Source organism: Aplidium turbinatum, chromosome 5 (assembly GCF_918807975.1).
Source record: "Aplidium turbinatum chromosome 5, kaAplTurb1.1, whole genome shotgun sequence".
NCBI lineage: Eukaryota > Metazoa > Chordata > Ascidiacea > Aplousobranchia > Polyclinidae > Aplidium > Aplidium turbinatum.
Window position 1 is genome coordinate 6321772 of NC_137476.1, and position 19428 is coordinate 6341199.

The 19428-nt window shown below is 36.5% G+C and overlaps 1 protein-coding gene across 1 annotated transcript in view; it reads left to right on the top strand.

Annotated features, from left to right (window-relative positions):
- Window positions 1-14628, top strand: part of LOC145770880 (uncharacterized) — a 29150-nt gene extending 14522 nt beyond the window's left edge. The window contains exons 15-29 of the mRNA XM_082582624.1: window positions 146-303; window positions 1253-1349; window positions 1953-2032; window positions 2685-2819; window positions 3676-3813; window positions 4230-4378; window positions 5231-5366; window positions 6434-6540; window positions 6809-6921; window positions 7243-7319; window positions 8240-8374; window positions 8823-8966; window positions 10005-10144; window positions 11670-11805; window positions 13013-14628. Of these exons, the coding sequence (XP_082438750.1) occupies window positions 146-303; window positions 1253-1349; window positions 1953-2032; window positions 2685-2819; window positions 3676-3813; window positions 4230-4378; window positions 5231-5366; window positions 6434-6540; window positions 6809-6921; window positions 7243-7319; window positions 8240-8374; window positions 8823-8966; window positions 10005-10144; window positions 11670-11805; window positions 13013-13087 (1820 nt within the window). The 3' untranslated portion in view covers window positions 13088-14628. The remainder of the gene's footprint in view (window positions 1-145; window positions 304-1252; window positions 1350-1952; window positions 2033-2684; window positions 2820-3675; window positions 3814-4229; window positions 4379-5230; window positions 5367-6433; window positions 6541-6808; window positions 6922-7242; window positions 7320-8239; window positions 8375-8822; window positions 8967-10004; window positions 10145-11669; window positions 11806-13012) is intronic.
- The last annotated feature ends 4800 nt before the right edge of the window (window positions 14629-19428 follow it).

Consider the following 19428-nt stretch of genomic DNA (forward strand, 5'->3'; position numbering starts at 1 on the left):
ATCAGGGCTTTGTCAGTCCGAGGATAAAGATTCAAAACCAACATTGTCATTTTAATTCTTTTTACATAACTTATGAGAAGCAACGTGTCGTACAGTGTAGCTTCCTATATAAACTGCAATAATAAAGTATTTAAACTTGTTTAAGACTCTACAGAAGACATTACAATGGATGGAATTTACGAAAACGTACGAAACACGACCTCTGACCCAGGAAGTAATGCGGAAATTTTGCTAGAAAGTTTTCATACGACATATCTTCGTTTAGTTGACGCTGATAGCAGAGTGCTAAGTAATCAATTTTCGGTGAGTCTTGGCTTTTTAGCAATCAACCATCTCAACTGGCCTGTTTCAATCAAGCTCTAAGCTTAAGTAGCTAAACTGCTGTTCGTTCTTATGTCAAATCCTATTTTTGCGCATTTTTCGCCTTTGCTCGAATGAAATCAATTGCTTACGAATCAGTCGTGGATTAATGTTAATTCATGCCTCGATATGGTACGTTTTATAGGATTTCATCCAAAATAAATTAAACATAAGTATTGACATTCTCATTAAAAATAAACCAAATGAAAACCATATCGAAATTGTTTTTAAAATTTTTCAAACGTATCGTCCCGAAATGCTCCTTCGTAATAAATATGTTTACAGCACATGAATATACTATCTATACTCTACCTCTAGCGTCCTGGATTTGATCCAATAAAACTGGGATTACACGCTTTTTTTTCTTTTTTTGTTTTATCTAACATACCCTCTTTTTTGATTCATCTAACGGTTTCTTAGGTCTTATTTTTCTTGCATTTTCAGCCTCTGCACCTTGTAGACGTTTTAGTACTATCATTTTTTCATCCAATTTTTCAAAGTAACTTTTAATAATGCCTTTTAGACATTCTATTTTGACATGAATGTCTTTTTACACATTACTTTTGAAGAAATATTAAAAAGTCAAAAGTCATGTAGCCTAAATTTTATTTTGTGTGAAGTTACATGTACTTGAGAAGTTACTGTTATTTTTTTATTTACTTGTTGATTTATTCATATCAGTTTTCATCGTCTGTGGATCCTTCTCTTGTATCATTGGCCAATCCTATAGATGCTTGCTGGAACACCCTTCATTTTATTTGAATCTTTATGTTTGTGTCTACACAAAACCAGCAATAGAAATGAAAAGATTTTTTTAAAGGAATTTATTCTATAATTCACTTGTCGAACAACAAGCACTATGGTGTCATATTAACAAACTTTTACTTTCAAGGAATTAAAGGCTTTTTCAGCAGAGCTAAAACTGCCAAGAGACTATGCTGCTTTGGAAAAGCACAAGAAATTAAACAGATACAAGAACATATTGCCATGTACGTACTTGAAACTTTAAATTCTTAATCTGTATAATGCAGTGGTTTTCTTGTTGAAGCCACTTTTAAATCATAAAACCAGTTTATTGAATCCTCTTCTAGAATTGATGAAAGTTAATAATCGCTTACCATACAGAATGTGGGTTAAAATTCCAGTAAACAAGTCATAGCTTCTCACGCTGTTTTATTACTACAATGATTCAACGTCCAATCACTTCCATGGTTGTCTCTTAGTTGTCCAACTCTACACATCTTGCACCACGGGTTAAGAATCTGTGGTATATTCTGTATAACCTATCATATACATCCAGTAAAAACATGAGTAGCCTACTCATACTTGTTGTAGGAAATCCTGTAATATTTCCTTACATGCAATTTTAATGAAATGTATAAACTTTTCCTTTTCATGAGATTTGTATTTGTTTGATTTTACAATAGTATTTTAATGGTAAGACATTTCTTTCAGATTTCTAATAATGCACTCACCGTTTCATAAATATTTCTTAAAACTAATTTCTTTGCTATGATTGTTTATTACATACAATGAACTCGCAGCGAATTTAAAATAAACATGAAAGATTTTACTGTATTGCTTTGTTCCAGTCGATCATTCTAGAGTGAATCTGGAAAGTGGAAAAGAGAATTTCAAAGGACTCTCATACATCAACGCATCACATATTCAAGTAAAATAGTTTTGGTAGAGAAATAGTTTTTCAATATCATAAACAGATAATTGATATCAACTTGATAGGATTGAATTGCATAATTCAAAACAATACATAAAATAAAGATATCTACATAAATTCAAACGTTTTCGACAAAACTGTTAGCCCTCGTCAGGAAAATCGTCGCCGTCGGCTCCAGCTCGTGTCCGAGCATTGGTTTATCTTCAAATCGAATTTGGCTTTGGATGGTGATGTCGTATGGGGCTTTGGAGGCCCAGTCTATGATGGAAAAGACGTGTGCAAAAGGCACATTTTATGGAGAGTGGGGGGGCGTGGTAGTCTTAGCTTTCTTTTCTAATGTTTCGTTTTCTTGGGCTTTTTGTATTCTGCTTTTTTCGAAAATTTCTGTGCCTTCCCTAGTTCTTTTTCTCCAGAGGGATCTGTCACTTGCAAGTTGTTCCCATGAATCCATATCAATGTTTCCATGGTTGAGGGAGACTTTCAGCTGATCTTTGTATCTCATTTTTGATCTTAAAAAAATTGTATCTTACGTTTAAATACTTGCTTTCTTTGCAGAAAAAAAACATTATTTTTTTGGGGCAAAAGTTTTTGAGTATTTTGACGTTGTAAAAATCCGTGACGAGTTTTATGAATCTCACTGTGATTTCAGAGCAAGTACTGTCCTGATATTTTCATTGCAACACAAGGACCACTCAAGAGCACCGTGGAAGCATTCTGGGTCATGATATGGCAGAAAAAATGCCAAGTCATCGTGATGTTGGCTAAACTTGTAGAAAAGGGAAAGGTAAGAAAGAAAAAAGTAATTTTTCAAACTGCTTGTTTGCTCAAGAAAATTTGCTTCGCCTACAAGTCATGGTGATTTATCCAACGGTACTTTGTTGACTGAACTATATGACTTACCCGTTTTCTACCCCGGAAGGAATGGGTGAAGCTCAATCGCCTGCGGACTGGAGTTGGCCGTTTTAGCAGCAACATGTTCCAGTGGGGCCTCGCCGATTCACCATCTTGTGCGTGTGGCTCAGATTTTCAAACTGCACACCACATTATCTATCAATGTTCTGTATACCGACTACAAGATAGACATGTGGACTTAACAACGCTCGATGAATGCACAATCCATTGGCTGCTGCGCCTGGATGTACAGTAACAACGTGATCTGTGGCGGCCTCAAACGCAAGAAGAAGATGCTTGAATTTCATTGCTATCAATCAGAGCCGTCACTTGTTCAAAATGGAAATTACGCTGCTGGAGATGATTCTTAAGGAGATGAAGTTTTTCATGAAAGTCAAGTACTTTTTTTTACATGAGACAAATTGCTGTGTTTTATCTTGCAGACTTTTATTCAGATTGTTACATGGGTTAAACTCTAGTTTACTGAGTAACAATTGTATTTATGTGACATCACCATTCAAGTAGTTAAGCATTGTGACTCTTGTATTCTGCGTTCCTCCAGTATTGTTTCAATATTGGGAAGCACGGCCGTCAAATCCTATTTTTTTAAATGACTTATATAGACGGCGCATATTTCATAACGGCTGCATGCAGCCGTTCGACCGCAGGTTGTGCATTGCTGATCTATGACAATGACTCAAAGTACTTTAGCAACAACAATATTTTTCAACTTGCGCATTTTTTTCCAGCATAAATGCGAAATGTATTGGCCGGATAAAGATTCTACGCTGGAGACTGATGACTTCACAATAACTTCTGTGGAAGAAATTGAAAAGGGTTGTTACGTGATCAGAACCTTTGAAATGACCTTGAAAAATAAAACAAAGGTTTTAAAAGATATGTAACTTTTAAAAATTTTGCCTGGTAAAGTATTCAATCGGATTACTTCGATATTAATTTCGTATTTTAACGACAAGTAGAGGAGTAGGCCCATCTAATGTAATTGCATCAAGAAATCACTTTAGAACCTATTAAAATCTGTCCAAGTTTTTTTTTTTTTTTCAATGAGCAAAAAATAAGTTTTTAATGACATCCTGGAAAGTGAATTCAAAGATTTGTTTGATATGATGTGATCAAAACCAAGCCTACTACGAATTACGAATCCGAACTTGAGCATTTATTAAAATTAATCGATTTATGATCAATCTTTGAATTGCTTGTTGAAAACTTGCTTTTTCACTTGAGACTTCATTCTGATAATGACAAACACAAAAAGGGTAATACAAATGCAATTTCATAAAAGGGTGAACGACTGATCATCACACAATTCCAATACACGGAATGGCCTGACCACGGTGTTCCCATGACGACAACCGGAATTATACGTCTCCATAGCGACGTCTTGCGAAAACATGAAGAAGTCAATAATGATGTAATCGTTGTTCATTGCAGGTAAGTTCCTTTTGTGTTTTGTTGCTGCTTGTCAGCTTTTCTATCAAAGTGTCAAAGCTTGAGCAGTTACCAAGATGATTGCATAGGTTTTTACTGCTTTTTTCAGTTTACTTAATTGAATACTGAATGTCTACACGCTATTGCAGTACATATGCCATTGTGAAATGTGGTGTATGTTGTAATAATGGACAAAAATAAAATGATTATTATTATGTCAGTTGTTGCCACCTTCTGATCATCCTCTTTTTAGGGTGAAACAGGCTGTCAAGGGTTTAGAGAGTAGGATTATACCTCTGGTGGATAGGCACAGAAAGTCTTACAAGTTTGCAACCACCAAATAGTATGTTAAATTTGATTTTTAGCAAGTGCTTGAATAGGGACCTTGTAATAAGTGCAAGCCTAAGCTTTCACAAAGATGAACTTTGTGTGTTCAATTAAGACTTAAGATCAAATACTACTTAAACTACAAAAAAATAGTTTTTGAGAAAGACCAAGTTAAAGTTTTGCAAAGCTATAACAAATCATGAATTAAAATACCTTAGCCTACATTCTCTACGGGTTGGTGTTGTCAAAAATGTGTTCCAATTATGAAGTAAACGTTTTTGCAAGATGCTGCTTTGATCATTCAATTCTTCAAAATTTGTGTGACTTTAAGTTTCAAACATACAAAATGAGTAGTTCTTGAATTCGGGTGTTTAGTTTTTCCTGTTATCGTTTCAGTAAAAAGAGTGCTATCACTTTACGAACCCATGTACTGTAGTGTTCAAAAGACCTCAAACATTCATTAAACAAAGCGCAGCATTTTGCGCAAGTAAAGAAGCTTGGGAATTGTCAATTTCTTATTCTTTTCAGCGCTGGAGCAGGACGGACTGGCACGTTCATCGGAATGGATTATCTCATTCGAGAAATGAAGTCTGGCTACTCTATAAATATTTATGAAACTGTGAAAAACATGAGACGAAACCGTTGTGACATGGTGCAGACAAATGTGAGTACTTGCAAAAGTGGTAGCGTTTATTAAAAAATTATTTTAGCTGGTATAATGTTATTGTGCAACTTAAGAAATTTGAAAAAAACAAAACATATTAGGCTAATTGTCATGGGTTTTGCAACCTCGATATGAAAAAAAATACAATATTTTTTCAATAGCTTTTCAAATGCCGTTACAATTTTTCAGCTCCACTTACTCAAAAGCAGAAAATTAGTAATTACATAGAAAACTGTAATTCATTATGACGACTTGTCTATTTAAAAAAATGGTGTAGCGGACTCGCGCTGTGTATAAATGTATAGCCAAACAAATAACAATACATTTTCAATCTTTCTAAACTTCGAACTACCGTAACTTATCAAAAATCTCAAAAATATTAAAATTCAGATTTGTGCACAATAATTTCACGGCGCTTTTGACTACAACTTTAAAATTGAATTTCTGAAGACATAGCATAAGTAAATTTTTCTTTGTCAAGTTAGAGAATTTTAAACTCAAGAGCTACTTTTCTTTACACATTTGAATAATGAAATGCAACGTATGGCATACCACGCAGAGTACTAGCAGTGACGTTATTTTTTTTTTCAACCCTAAACAGATAAAATCAAGCAACCACACGGAATACATTAAAGTGAACATAAATTATAAACTACGAACGTTTTCGGCCATGCACATTCTAGCCCTTTTCAAGTAACGAAAAATAACAGATTTTAAATCTACATTGAAAATAAATAACTGATCTACACAATGAATTGAAAAACGAAATGCATAAGAAGAAACGGCAAAGCAAGGGAAAAAGGCACATCACATGGCGATTAACTCCACCAGGCAAAAAACGTATCATATCAAGAATTAAGAAAATACGTTAAGCAGATAGGAAGCCCCTGCGGCAAACAACTGCGTACTGAGGCGATGATTGCAGGATGTTATAAGCAAAGCCTTTGCTCATAAAATCCTGAAATCCTAGCTAACGAAAAAAAAGATGATGATTCCATGGTAATCCCTTCGCAGCGTTCTTTTTCATACATTTTATTATTTTACGATGATTGTTCTGTCTTCTTCAGATCCAGTACGTGTTTCTTCACAAGGTCATGGCAGAGATACATTTGTTTGGAGAAACAGATTACAATACCAATGAGTTTAACGTTGTCCTGAGCAAAATTGAAGCAAAGTGAGTGTTGCTAAAGAGATTACGTTGAGCATTTGGTTTTTAGTGCTATAAGTTAATTAATCTGTATAATTTATTTTCAAAATACTGTAAAGCAAAATCAATATGAAACTACTGTATTTTTTTATTTGGTTGTTGTTTGTTACAACTTCCTTATTTTATTGTTTGTTTATCTGTAGGCTACGTTCGAAATGCGTACGTTAAATGAATGCTATCTATTAGAATAAATTACTTAGCCTATAAAGATTGCCAAAATACGATAATTGTTAAGGAGTGCTGAACAATTCGCCATGTTGGATTGCATTCCACCACTAAAGAAATCACAGAGCTTTGGAGCTCAAGATAGCTACAAAGATCAGAATAGAACGACCTCCAATATGCCATGTAAGCTTGGAACATTATCACTAGATTGCAATAATCAGTGTCATAGTAGGTACGTACAGTTGGTATGTGTTAAAACCTTTGAAGAAAATTGCCTACACGCTGCGTATGTATTGGGTTGGTTGTTGAAAATACACCGCTCATCTCTACCAAGGGTGGGCGTAGTTGCTGAAGGAAAGGAACTGGCCACTTTACTTTCATTAGTGCCGAAGGCTTACTATAATGAGAACCTTATCTTCTTAACCCCCGATGCTTGGATTCAACCATGAGACTCACCTTTACCTTTTTATCCTAAGTTTGTTTTAACTAATATTGGCCTTACAGATGATCATTCACGAGTTGTTATCAGCAAAGAAGTTCATGATGAAGACATCCCGTATGCAAACGCTTTCTACGTTGAGGTGGGCTTTGTCAGTTAGTTTTACAATAACAATAAAAATTATCAACCGGGAAGCAACTTTCCAAAAGGTACCATTAAAAAATCCCCTTTGAAGTTTGTTTGGTAATTACAGAAGAAAAAAGAGCTATAGCAGTGGTGGGAATCAAACCCACGTCAATGAAATGTCTAACCTATCACCGCCCTAACCCTCTGCCTCAAGTCAGCCGATGGAAAAACGATGACTTAATTTAACTACGACTTGCGTTTTTCTTTTGTTTCTCTAAGCCTCTAAGGGGATTTTTTAATGGTACCTTTTGGAAAGTTGCAACCGGGAAAGTGTTCGAAGCTTTGACAAAGTTTGCTTGATCGAATTATAACCTAATAAAAACAAGCCTTACTTACATCGTGGTAAAAACTATGCGAAAGCTCTTGAGTGGATAATTCTATTCTTGTTCTTGTAATGCATCTGGAAAACTAAATTAGAATACACTAAATTGAAATAGTATAAATGCAAAAAAATTCTTTGAAATTTATAGGTTAATTTAAAGTGTAAAGCACTGTCTCAAATTGCAGGCAACATTTGTAATTAAAACTGGCATTTGTTGATATATTTGATTACAGTATCTTACTACGCTGTCACTCCTTCGCGTCTGCGTGACAATGCATGATATTGCCATGTGTTATTTTTTTGAAACTTTGTAAAAGAGAACTCTAACAGCAAATCGTAAAAATGCTTGTTTTTCTATCTAGTCTTTGCCTTTTACTTTCATCAGTTGAACGTTGCAGCTGATGCTAAAAAATATAATAATTCTGATAAACACCCAAAACTTCAGTATTTAGTTGTCAAAAGTTAGGTGATTTTTCTACTGTTTAAAGACTTTCGCAACGGATATCACCAAACTATTTGTTGTCTCGTACTTACTTATCTCAAATCCTCAACAGACATATCTTTGTTTTGAGAAAATGATTGCATCCCAAGGACCAATGCCGAATACAGTTTTGAACTTCTGGAGAGCTATCTTGGAATGTGATGTAAAGATAATTGTTATGCTTACTCCACTGGAAGAACGTGGCCAGGTATTTGTATATCAACAGGATATTAAATAAACTCTGAGCAAACAATGCCAACAGTTTCTTAATAATGTCTTACAATGTCAATCTCACCATTAAAAATATAGCAAGTTGTGAAAATAAAAAGATGACTGCTTGTTCACTTCAACTCTTTCTTTTCTTACTCCAAATATAATATTCTACTTTGCAACGTGCAAAGTTTTAAATGCACAGCAATCTACTCGGATTTTGCCTCAGCAAACCTACTAACAATGCTAACAATGCACTATTTTTTTGTAACTTTTTCAGTATAATACTTTTGTAACGTTCGGATCTATTCATCATTATCTGCTAAACAAGTCTATATCATTCTATCTAAAAACAACTATCCTTACATTTCTTCCTAACATTAATAAATATGTAAGTTATTAACATATTGACTTTAATATACAATATATATACTTTTTTTTTTCAGGAAATGTGTTGTTGTTATTGGCCGACTGGAAATGTAGGCTCTGAACTGTCTCTGAAAACATTGAATATCAAACTTGTAGACGAAGTTGATGTTTGGAATCACTGCATTTTGCGGCGGTTTGATGTTTCAAGGAAGAATCTCACAGTACGTTCGTTGTGTGATTTGAGAAAACTCATATGAACTGAACACATGCAGTTGATTGCTGTCGTCTCTATTTATCAACGAAAAGAAAATTTAAGATTAATTAAGTTCGACGCGGTCTAACATAATTATTATACGTTCTCTTGGCAAGACATATAGCGAATGGGCAGACAAAACGAAAAGTAACATAAATAGTGCAACAAGGACAATAAGGTCACGTGATTATTTGCACACCGGTTCATGCGTTGCCGATGCAAAGAGGTAAGATCCAATTCCTCAACAAATGCATTTGGCAAGTTTTAAATAAAATGTTATACCTTCATATTTACTATTCATATGGCATGGCGTAGGCTCCGGAGGCGCATGCGGCTTTTTTATCTCTGCGCTCTGGCTCACGTGATACTTTTTTGTACTAGTTCGTGTCACAATTATACCATTGTGGTGCAATAATCAAAAACCGAATCGTTGCGACAAGGAGGCGCAACACTTTACCTTTGTTGCTACGGTTTGCTTTGCAGCTAGTAATAATTTGTAGCTAGTCAGTATATCTGAATATTGTAGCTAAACATTTAATTTCGGCATTACTTGAATAGATTTGTATTGATTAATCATAAATAATGGCTAAATGCAAGAAGAGAATAACTCAAACAAAAGGCTTTCCGGCAAGCGTTAGGTTTTTTCTGTAAGCAGTCAATTAGATGGTGCGGCTCAGAGCAGGTTTTAGTTTGATGGAGAGGAGACCAAATGGCTCTTTCAATGCTGAAGGTTACCAATCCGTGGCGTAGATGAAGACAAACATTATTTCATGACAATTACCTGATCGAATTTAATGTTGGTTGCTCCTACAACTGGATACCCAAGATTCAAGATAAACAGTCATAGAGATCAAGATACTTCTGATAAACCATCCTTTATTATTGTTTCAATCACTTAATTCAATATTATTTGAAATAGACTGTGAAATGTGCTCTTTTCATTAGGCTGTGGCATCACATTTTTAAATAAATTTAAAGGTTATCATAATTATTTTTTTCTATCTAGATTAGAGTGACACAGATTCATTACAAAAACTGGTCAAACTTTGGCGAGCCACCTAGTGGAAAAGATATTCTTCACGTCATCAATGACGCAAAGACGATTAGCAGCGATCTGGCTGAAGGAAACATGCTGGTCCACTGCAGGTTAGTCACATGACATCCATTAGTGCTTTTATTACATCACACATTGCATTTTTAGTTCTTGTGTGGTGAATACGACAAACCAAAAGTATAATATCCCAATCTAACCCATGTCGAGTTTTCTGAGCTTCACATGCATTAACAAAGTTATTACTTGAGATTTGCTACAATACATAATACTGCATAAAGACATTCTATTTGAATAAGGGCCTTCTGATGATCCTCCTTTTAGGGATGAAACAGGTTTTCGAGGGTTTAGTGAGTAATAACTATATTTGAGTTTATACTGTATATATTGTATACATTATAGTAATAGGCGACAACATCAAATAATGTTGTTGTACAATTTGTAAGCAAGATGTAAGGAAGGATTGTAACTAGGTCAAACGATTGACAGCTCGACCAACAACATCAGCAATAATTCTTTACATTGTATTGATTTACTCCTTTTGACCTGACAAAGTAGAAATGAATGCAAATTTTTGTTTTAACCTTATCAAGCATTCTAATGGTTAGTTGTATTTTTAATCACCCTAGTTATGGCAGTGGTGGCTTTAGTTGCTGTTTTGTGGAAGCTGCAGTATCAATTTTGCTAATCTTGTAGGCAGAAGCTGAATATAATAAAATATTAAACACTCAAAAACGAGCGAGAATCTAAGACAAGAGTCTCAAACAAGAAGGCTGCGTGCGGCCCGCAAAGACGTTTTGTTGCGGCTCGAGATGCATTTTTAAGCCTATCTCAGTACAAGCTGTTTTCGTACTGCGGAAAGCACGTCACCGGCTATCTTAGCCCTGTGCTAATTAATCGCTAATAACGGGAGCTATGAAAATCACAAAGACAAAATATTTTACAAGATAATAGCTATGTATATTGTGCGCATAGAAATTAAACTTTTACCCAACAAATTTATTGAAATAAAGTGTTTGAGATGCAACAAAGTCAGGAAGTCGGTTTTTATTATAACTTTCTAAAAATAGCTTCAAAATTGAAATTTTTGAGTTATAACATAGAGTAATTCTAAACTAAACAAAAATTACTTTTGCTCGTAAATAGGGCTTTTTTGGGCGTTTTTGCATTTCAAAGTAATTTACACTAACATTTATATTGCACTAACATTAACATATATATAACTAGCATTGCACGAAAATGTCTAGCCACCTGAGACAAAATCCTTATTGTGAAGGGCAGGAAAGTAGAAAAAATGACCAGCGTAGCTTTAGAAAACTCGCAAAGAATAAAAACTAAATGTCAAGAAATTTCACATTACGAGCATATGTCCTTATGTGAAATATTTCACTACAGAATGGAGCGTCCTCATGAAACCCCGTGTCGCTACAGATAGGGTTAAACTTCCATAAGCTTCCAATCATTTACCATAAAAACTCAATTTCGTTCACTGTATACTCAACAAAATAAATTGATTCCAAAATTGCTCAAAAAATCTGAAAATGCCCATCAAACTTCACATAAGTTTTCTATCGTACCGGAATTAATTGCGAATGTCCTTTGTTTTCTTTCAAATTTCAGTGACGGCTTGAAGCAGACTGGGGTGTTTTGTGCTTTGTTGAATCTCATCGAGAGATGGAATGTAGAACAGAAGGTCGACGTCTTTCGAGCAGTCAAGGACTTGAGAGACATGAGACCAGGACTTGTATCTTCTGTGGTAAGTAACGATGTCATATACTACAAGAAACGTTTTGAACATCGATAATTCACTATATTCACTGCAAGAAGAGTTAGGTGGTGATGAACTACTATATGTATATATTACCTTGGAGTAAAACTTGACCGGCAGTTGACCTACAGACCCCACATCGAGTCACTCCGTGCCAAGGTTACCTCTCGAAATAACCTCTTGAGAAGCCTAGCAGGAACAGGATGGGGAGCCCGAGCATCAACCTTGCGTACAAGTGCACTAGCCTTGGTCTACAGCTCAGCCGAATATGCCTCAGCAGTGTGGAACCGCAGCAGAGACACAAAAAAGATGGATGTATGCATTAACGACACCTTGCGCATCATCACTGGCTGTCCACACACCTACTGCTTATCTGCCAACTTTGGCTGGCATTGCTCCTGCTCATGTCCGCAGGGAAGAAGCCTCTCACAAACTGGCTCTGCATGTGAGACTCGATCCTCAACACCTTCTCCACAGTCACTCCCAAACAAATTGACCAGTCAGACCTCAACGCCTATCATCAAGGCGCCCATTCCATCGATATGCTACACAACTTGTGGATAAGAACTTCAGCTGCATGGAAACATGGGCCCAAGAATGGAACGAGCTGCCACATATCCCTCCCCGGTTTTCAGTTATACCAGCACTCTCCATCCCTCCTGGAGCAGACCTCTCAAGAAAGGCATGGGTCACATTGAACAGGATCAGATGTGACGTTGGCTGTACTGGAGCTAATCTGTTTAGGTGGGGGTTGCATAATTTGCCGATATGTGTCTGCGGAGCGGTAGAACAAACAATGCAACACATACTCCATGAATGTTCCATCTTACGGCCCCCAAGTGGAATCACTGGTATTTGACAACTGGACCCAACTACCGTATCTTGGCTGCACGAGGAGGCATTGCCAATCGAAGCTACTACAAGTCAAACGAGAGAGAGAACTACTATATACATTATGTTGAGTGTAAAGGGATGTTGTAAAGCTAAATTCTGGCACCGACAAAATAGCACAGCTTAAAAACTGTATTCAAATTGTAAACAAATCAAATATTATCGAAAAAAATCATATTTCAAATATTTCGTGCGTTACATGTTGTAAACTATTAACCGCAAACATTTTTTGTTTTGTTTAACAAACATTAAACGTCAATTTTTTATTTCACTGCATAGCTTAACTGTTAACTTTTTTTTGTAGGAACTGTATAAGCTTTGTTACACCACAATGGAAGCTCACCTTGCAGCCTTTGACCTCTATGACAACTTTCGCTAAAAGAACCAATTTCATGTTCAACGTCTTTGGATTAAAGATCCCAGCAGAAGATTTTCAAGCTCATGATTGAGACATATTTTCAAACTAATAAGTCAAACTGCTATAGTCATATGTATCCTTATGTAGCGAGTTTATTCATGAGAACTTTTTCTTTTGCTTAAAATTTTACATATAGTGTAGTTGATAACGTCTGGACATTCTGTTAAATTGAACTGTGTCTGAAATGCTGTTTATTATAAATTTTGAAACCTCAAAATAATTTTCACAGTTTACGATATTATTACCATCGTCTTCTGAATAAGATGTAGGCCTAATTGTTATTATTACGTAATATCTTAAAATTATGTCGTTTGTGTCGTATCTTATCATCGTTTATGCATTTTATTCTTGCACGATTGTGTACTGTATATATAACAATTTGATAATGCCTCGGCATAAATACAAACATTATTTTAATTTTTTAAAAACATTTAGAGAAAGAAACAAAACGAGAAGACGTGAAAACTTTAAGCAGTCATCTTAAAATATAGATTGTATTGTTGTGTGTTCTATATATCATTTTTTGATATCTTGCTTTAACTAATAGCTAACAAGCTAAATGCTTTGCAATATTTTAGCTACTGGGACTGCATTTGATTATATTTTCGGAGTTTAATTTGTTACTCTGTGACGTCCAGTATCCTGATTCTTGATGACTTAAACGTAGTCGTTTTACACTTGTAGCTAACTGCTCTGCTTACAAGTCAGAAATTGAGGTTTTTCAGCATAAGCTGCTGTAAGATGTTTGAAAACACACAGTGTGTGAAATAGGTAGGGAAAATAATTTAACACAATCAAATTATTTTCTTTTTAACCCTATTCAGACTAACGGGTGGACGGGGTCCGTCCATACCTAAAACTTTTATCGATTACATAAAAGTTACTGGCTCAAATTAGCTGAAGTTTTATGACTTTTCCTAAAAATTATTCATCTTTGTTTTAGTAATAAAATGACATTTTTATGTGGTATAGTTTTTTAGTTATCAGCAGTTTTTGACACCCTACTCCTAAAATTGCAAGGTCATCTGAAAAACTTTATCATCTTGTACAAGCAAGTTAGCAAACATTAGTATTGTTTTGTGCCTTCCAAGATTTACTGCGTGACCTACATGACTACTGACCATTTCGGATTACATGCATAACTGGACCATGTGCCTTTTACGAAGATATTAACGATTTCAGGAGATTATGACTGAGACATCAGAAAAATTTAAAAAAAAATGACTACTTTTAGCAAAAAAGAAATAGCAAATAACTGGTAGAGTATGTGTGTCCACTTAAAATTTTAACCAGTTTGTCAATAATTTTGCTTTAACTTTGCCAAAAAAGCAACCTCGTAACGTTTTTATATCAAAAGTTATTAGCAAATGAAAGTGTGGATGGAATAAGTCCACACGTCAGGCCATTACCTCACAAAACTAGCTTAGTCCGAATAGGGTTAATGATTTTTACATATTAAAAACTTTGATTTCTTATTGTAGTAGTCAAATAAAATATTATTCAACTTGGTTTTGTTTCAATTTTAAAGGTAAAGTATTGGATAGTTCAAAGCAAAATAGCAAAAAGGTGATTGAACAGAACACCAGCTGCGTGACAACGTGCAAGTTGGCTGAGTTATAGAGGCTAAAATATCTGACGATGACAGAAACAAATGAAGCTATGATGAAAACTGACCATACACAACTGTCAGCTTATGAATAACCATCATCTAACGAACAACAATATGCGTGACCCTCGCAAAGATGATATTTGGGTATAGCCTACTGTCGGTTAAAATGCAATGATTTGACATTAATGAACTGACCGTTAGCAGTGAAAGAAATAGTAACAATGAAGCCACTTTCATGAAGAAATTCAGCCACTACCACTGAAACCTCGAATCAATCAGAACATGTTATAAGAGGCTACCGTCCAATTGTGACCTTTCTAGGACTCAGCCAGAGAGTTAATTCTAGTTTTGAGCTTGATTTGATAGTTACCGAAGAAAAAAGAGTAGTGGTAGGAATGGTAACCAAACCAGTCATGGAAATGATTACTTTCTAACCCTAACCCCTAAGCCAACCAGCTGACAGAGAATCCGTCACTTTATTTGCTCTGTATCACCTTCTTTTCCCCCTTTCTCACGACACAGAAAACGTAGCTTATGATTGGTTCGAGGTTTCAGTGACAATGGTTAAATTTTTACTTGTTAAAGTGGCTACCAACAATGCTAAACTTACCGCCAGAAGTATACCCTCATTATGGGTTAAAGAAAAAATCACTTAGAACTGCGAATGAGAGTTACACCAAGGGTTGTTTTTATATAAAATAACATGATAATATACAAATTGAAAGACTGAAAACTACATACTTTACTTGACCTAAGCAACAAAAATATCTTTTTTGTTTGCATCGCTTCTACATTGTGAATAGTTTGTAATAACATCAACTAATATCAACGTTGAATGAATACGTTGTGTGAATAATATCAACGCTTTTGGTTGAAAACAGAGTGTATGTTTATGGCTTATTTGACTAATTTGCTGTTGTCATGGCGAATATATGGTTTCGGTTTTAATGATATTTATTTTAATGGTTGTTAGACTAAATTTTATCGATATTTACAACACTTGTATTTTCAAACTACCACACCAATTTATGTTTAGCATTACTGATTTGGTAAAAATACTCCATAATTACAATACACTACATGCTATGAAACGAAGCATTTGTACAAGAACTTTTTTGTTATGTAAAAATAATATTCATTGTTTCTAACAAGGCAATTTTGTATTGTAGTAGGCTTGATCACAATAGATTGCTTTCTTTTGACAATATTAGCACTATCTTTTTGAAGATTACAACGTATCATTACCCTAAATCTCACTCTCGTTATAATAATTACTTACATTTCTTCACTTATTTTATCCATACCTAGTAAGTGAGGAGATTGCGCAACCGATAAGGTGTTGGCTTTCTAATTATGCAATCTTGGTTCCACTCCTGGCTTCAGCTGGTTGTTGAAAACACCGCTTCCCTCTACCTAGAGTGTAAAAATTGGGTGGGCATAATTGCTGGGGGAAAGGCGGCCGAGAGAAAGGAGCTGGCCACCCTACTCTCCTTAGTGCCGAAGGCTTAGTAGGCTACAATGAGAACCTTATCTTTTTATGCCCAACACTTGAATCAAGTATGGGACCACCTTTTTTAAAGACCAAAATCCCAATAATAATAACATAATGTGATGCACTTAGTTAATTTCATGCTGCAGTTGTGATGTAGCATGCATTAACCAGATTGAACGTAGAATCAATTCTATGCAGATCATGGCAATCACAAAATACTTAAGTTCTTCTTCTTCGTGTGAGCCTCTGGGGCCGAGGGTCTATCCTTTTACTACCCCAGATTCACAATGTTCCCAGACTACAGTGGAAGGCTCACACGCTGCACTACGGCGCCAGCGTGCTGTTCTTTTCCTGAGCCGTAAAGCCCTAAGCCCCGGCCATCTGCTACACGCAACCACGCTGAGATATCCACCGAAGCAGCGGCTAAAATCAAGAAAGTCATTTGTACGCGCTGCGGAAGACCTTCTGGAAGCCTCTGGTGGAAGCCCTAGCAAACAGTGGTGCCACGCGGCGTGGTGTGAACAATGGTCAAGCAGCACATCCCCACTTCGCCAAGTATTCATATCCCCGACCGAAAACCAGCTGGGCCATGGCCTCTCTAGACTTGCCTCATCAAGGCGTAACCGTTTGCACACTGGTGTTGGACGCTATGGTGCAGACATGTTGCGCTGGGGCTTGGCAAGAGAGTGCTACCTGTGAGTGTGGTGAAATGCAGACGGCAGCCCACATTATCAAGAATTGCCGGCTATACAGACCACCTAATGGTATGGAAGGCCTATTTTCTATCGATGACGACACCAGGCAGTGGCTAACCAACGGATGCCCTGACATATAGCGACAACACGAGAGAAAAAGAAGAAGAAAAAGAAGAAGTGGAAGGCTAATAGAGAGCAGCCAGTCTTTGGTTTCATCATTCATGATGCACAGGCCTTCCACTCCATTGAGTGGCTTGAAGATGGTACAGTCATTGATGATGTAATCTGCGGTCTGTTCCTCGTCACCACATTCACAAGAGGGGAAAAAGGCAGTGCCATTGGTGCATGGTTGAGCGGAAAACCCGGCGCCCCTAGAAAGATGGTTGAGGCGCACCCATGCCTGTCTTTGTAGTGTCAGGCGATGGGGCGTGTGTCGGCGTCGGAGATGAACGAATGGAGTTTTGTGGTACTTGACTTCCATTCAGAATTCCATTAATGGTCCGCTCAAGTAGCCGCAGAAATGTCTTGTTCATCAGCTTCGTTGATCAGAAGTTGAGCGGCTGTCACGAATGAGTTGTACTAAAGTTGCAAGTTATTAAATACTAAAGTTGAAAGTTAATTTAAGTTAATTTAAATACTTAAATGTTGAAAAATCAGAACTCTGCGTATAGTACGTATGCTCAAGTAGACGACAGCTAGAAAATCAACTAACTTTAACATTGAAGGTGAAGATGCCTGCTATAAACCCGATGTGGCAGAAAATCGTTAGACTTTACATCACTATTTCGTTCATCTTGCTTCTGAGTCAGCTATTCAGGCAACATCCTTCAACAGCTGTTACCACCTCATTGTTAGAGTTTGTGAGGTTCACATGTCCTGTAGAATATATGATGTGTTGTTTGAGGTTCGCCACAGGCGAAGGCTGGTGAGTCACACAAACCTCAGTAAAACATGTTGCGTGAAGAGCGACCAACACCAGCACGGAGGCAATTAAATTCACCCATTCTTTTCTTGGCAAGTCAAGGCCAGGTGGGACTTTTCGTTTACAAATAGAATGTACTCGACCGTAGCAAAAACAAATGTTTTGCGATTGATATTTCGGTTTCGTGATTGATAAGCTCAGATTTTAATCAAGTTTTAATATGTTTTGTAACAGTTTCGTTTTGGGTAAGAGAAATTTACCCGGGTGTTCCACAAGAGTTATCCAAAAGTTAAATATTATCTAATGTTAAACAGTTGTTTTTCACAACGTTTATGTTGTCTTAAATTTTTTATTTTGCTACGATCTGTACTGCAACATTCATTTTCGAAGTTCTTTATCCCACAGTATTTGATGTATGAATGAGCATCGCCAGAATGCCCGCAGCGTTATTGGAGCAATAAAAAGAAACGATTCAGATTCACGAGGTAAAATATTAAATTAATAGCAAGAATTTAGTTTAATGGTCTATCCAACAATAGGATATGATCTGGTGTACTGTAGGTTAGATTTATGTAATAAACGTATATAGCTACGGCAAACAAAAAAATCAAAGAAATAATGGAGTGCACGGTACCAGCAAGCATCATTTAGATTGGCCCATGATACAAAAGAAAAATCTATTGAGAATAGAAGCTGATATGCGTAATCAACAAGTGAATAAAAAAAGTGATCAGTAACCTTTCGAATACATGTTCCTCCGCACAGGCGCGGATTTATGGGGGGGGCCCAGGGGGCCCGGGCCCCCCCGAAATTTTGTGAGGAATTGTTGAAATTGTATGTTTCCGCATCAAATGGTTTAATATGCTTCTATACAGCTGATGTTAGTCCCAGGGCGGACTTAACTCATCCCGGGGGGGGGGGGGGGGGGGGGAATAGATTTTTGTTGTTATGGTTGAAATTACCCATCGATCAGACTCCGTTATTTTCTGTCATACAACTTCAAATACACTTTAATAGCAACATTTGTTGGGGCTGAAACCAACGCTGAACCAAATGGCGTCAGTTGAAACAATCTGAAACATTGAATGGCTCAGTGGCGTAACCAGGGGGGTTTGGGGGTTACAACCCTCCCTCTTGGCACGCATGTGACGTCAGGATATTGAGAATGATGCTTTCAGTCTCTTTATGTCTCTAAAACAAAGTTTACTTAACTTTAAACGAAACTGCATTAGAAGAGCGAGTTTTGCCAATACCAAATATTCAAATATCTCAGCCAGGAATTAGCAACAAGAAAACATAGAGACTTAGCTTTATTTCCGAAAAATGCTGAAGAAAACATGATCTCATCTTTTTGCTATGCCACCTGACAGCACCATTTTATAGGAATTTTCATACCCACATTTTTGTTGAATATGCTCTCAGAATGCACCAAATTCAAAGTAAATTTTCAAAATTTTCTGGGGGAGGCCCCCAGACCCCCCGCTGGTGGGTGTCGTCTTAGGCGAACACTCCGGTGGCTTCGCCAGCCTGACGTCAAAAAAAAACCCTTTCAAAATTTCTGGCTACGCCACTGGAATGGCTGTT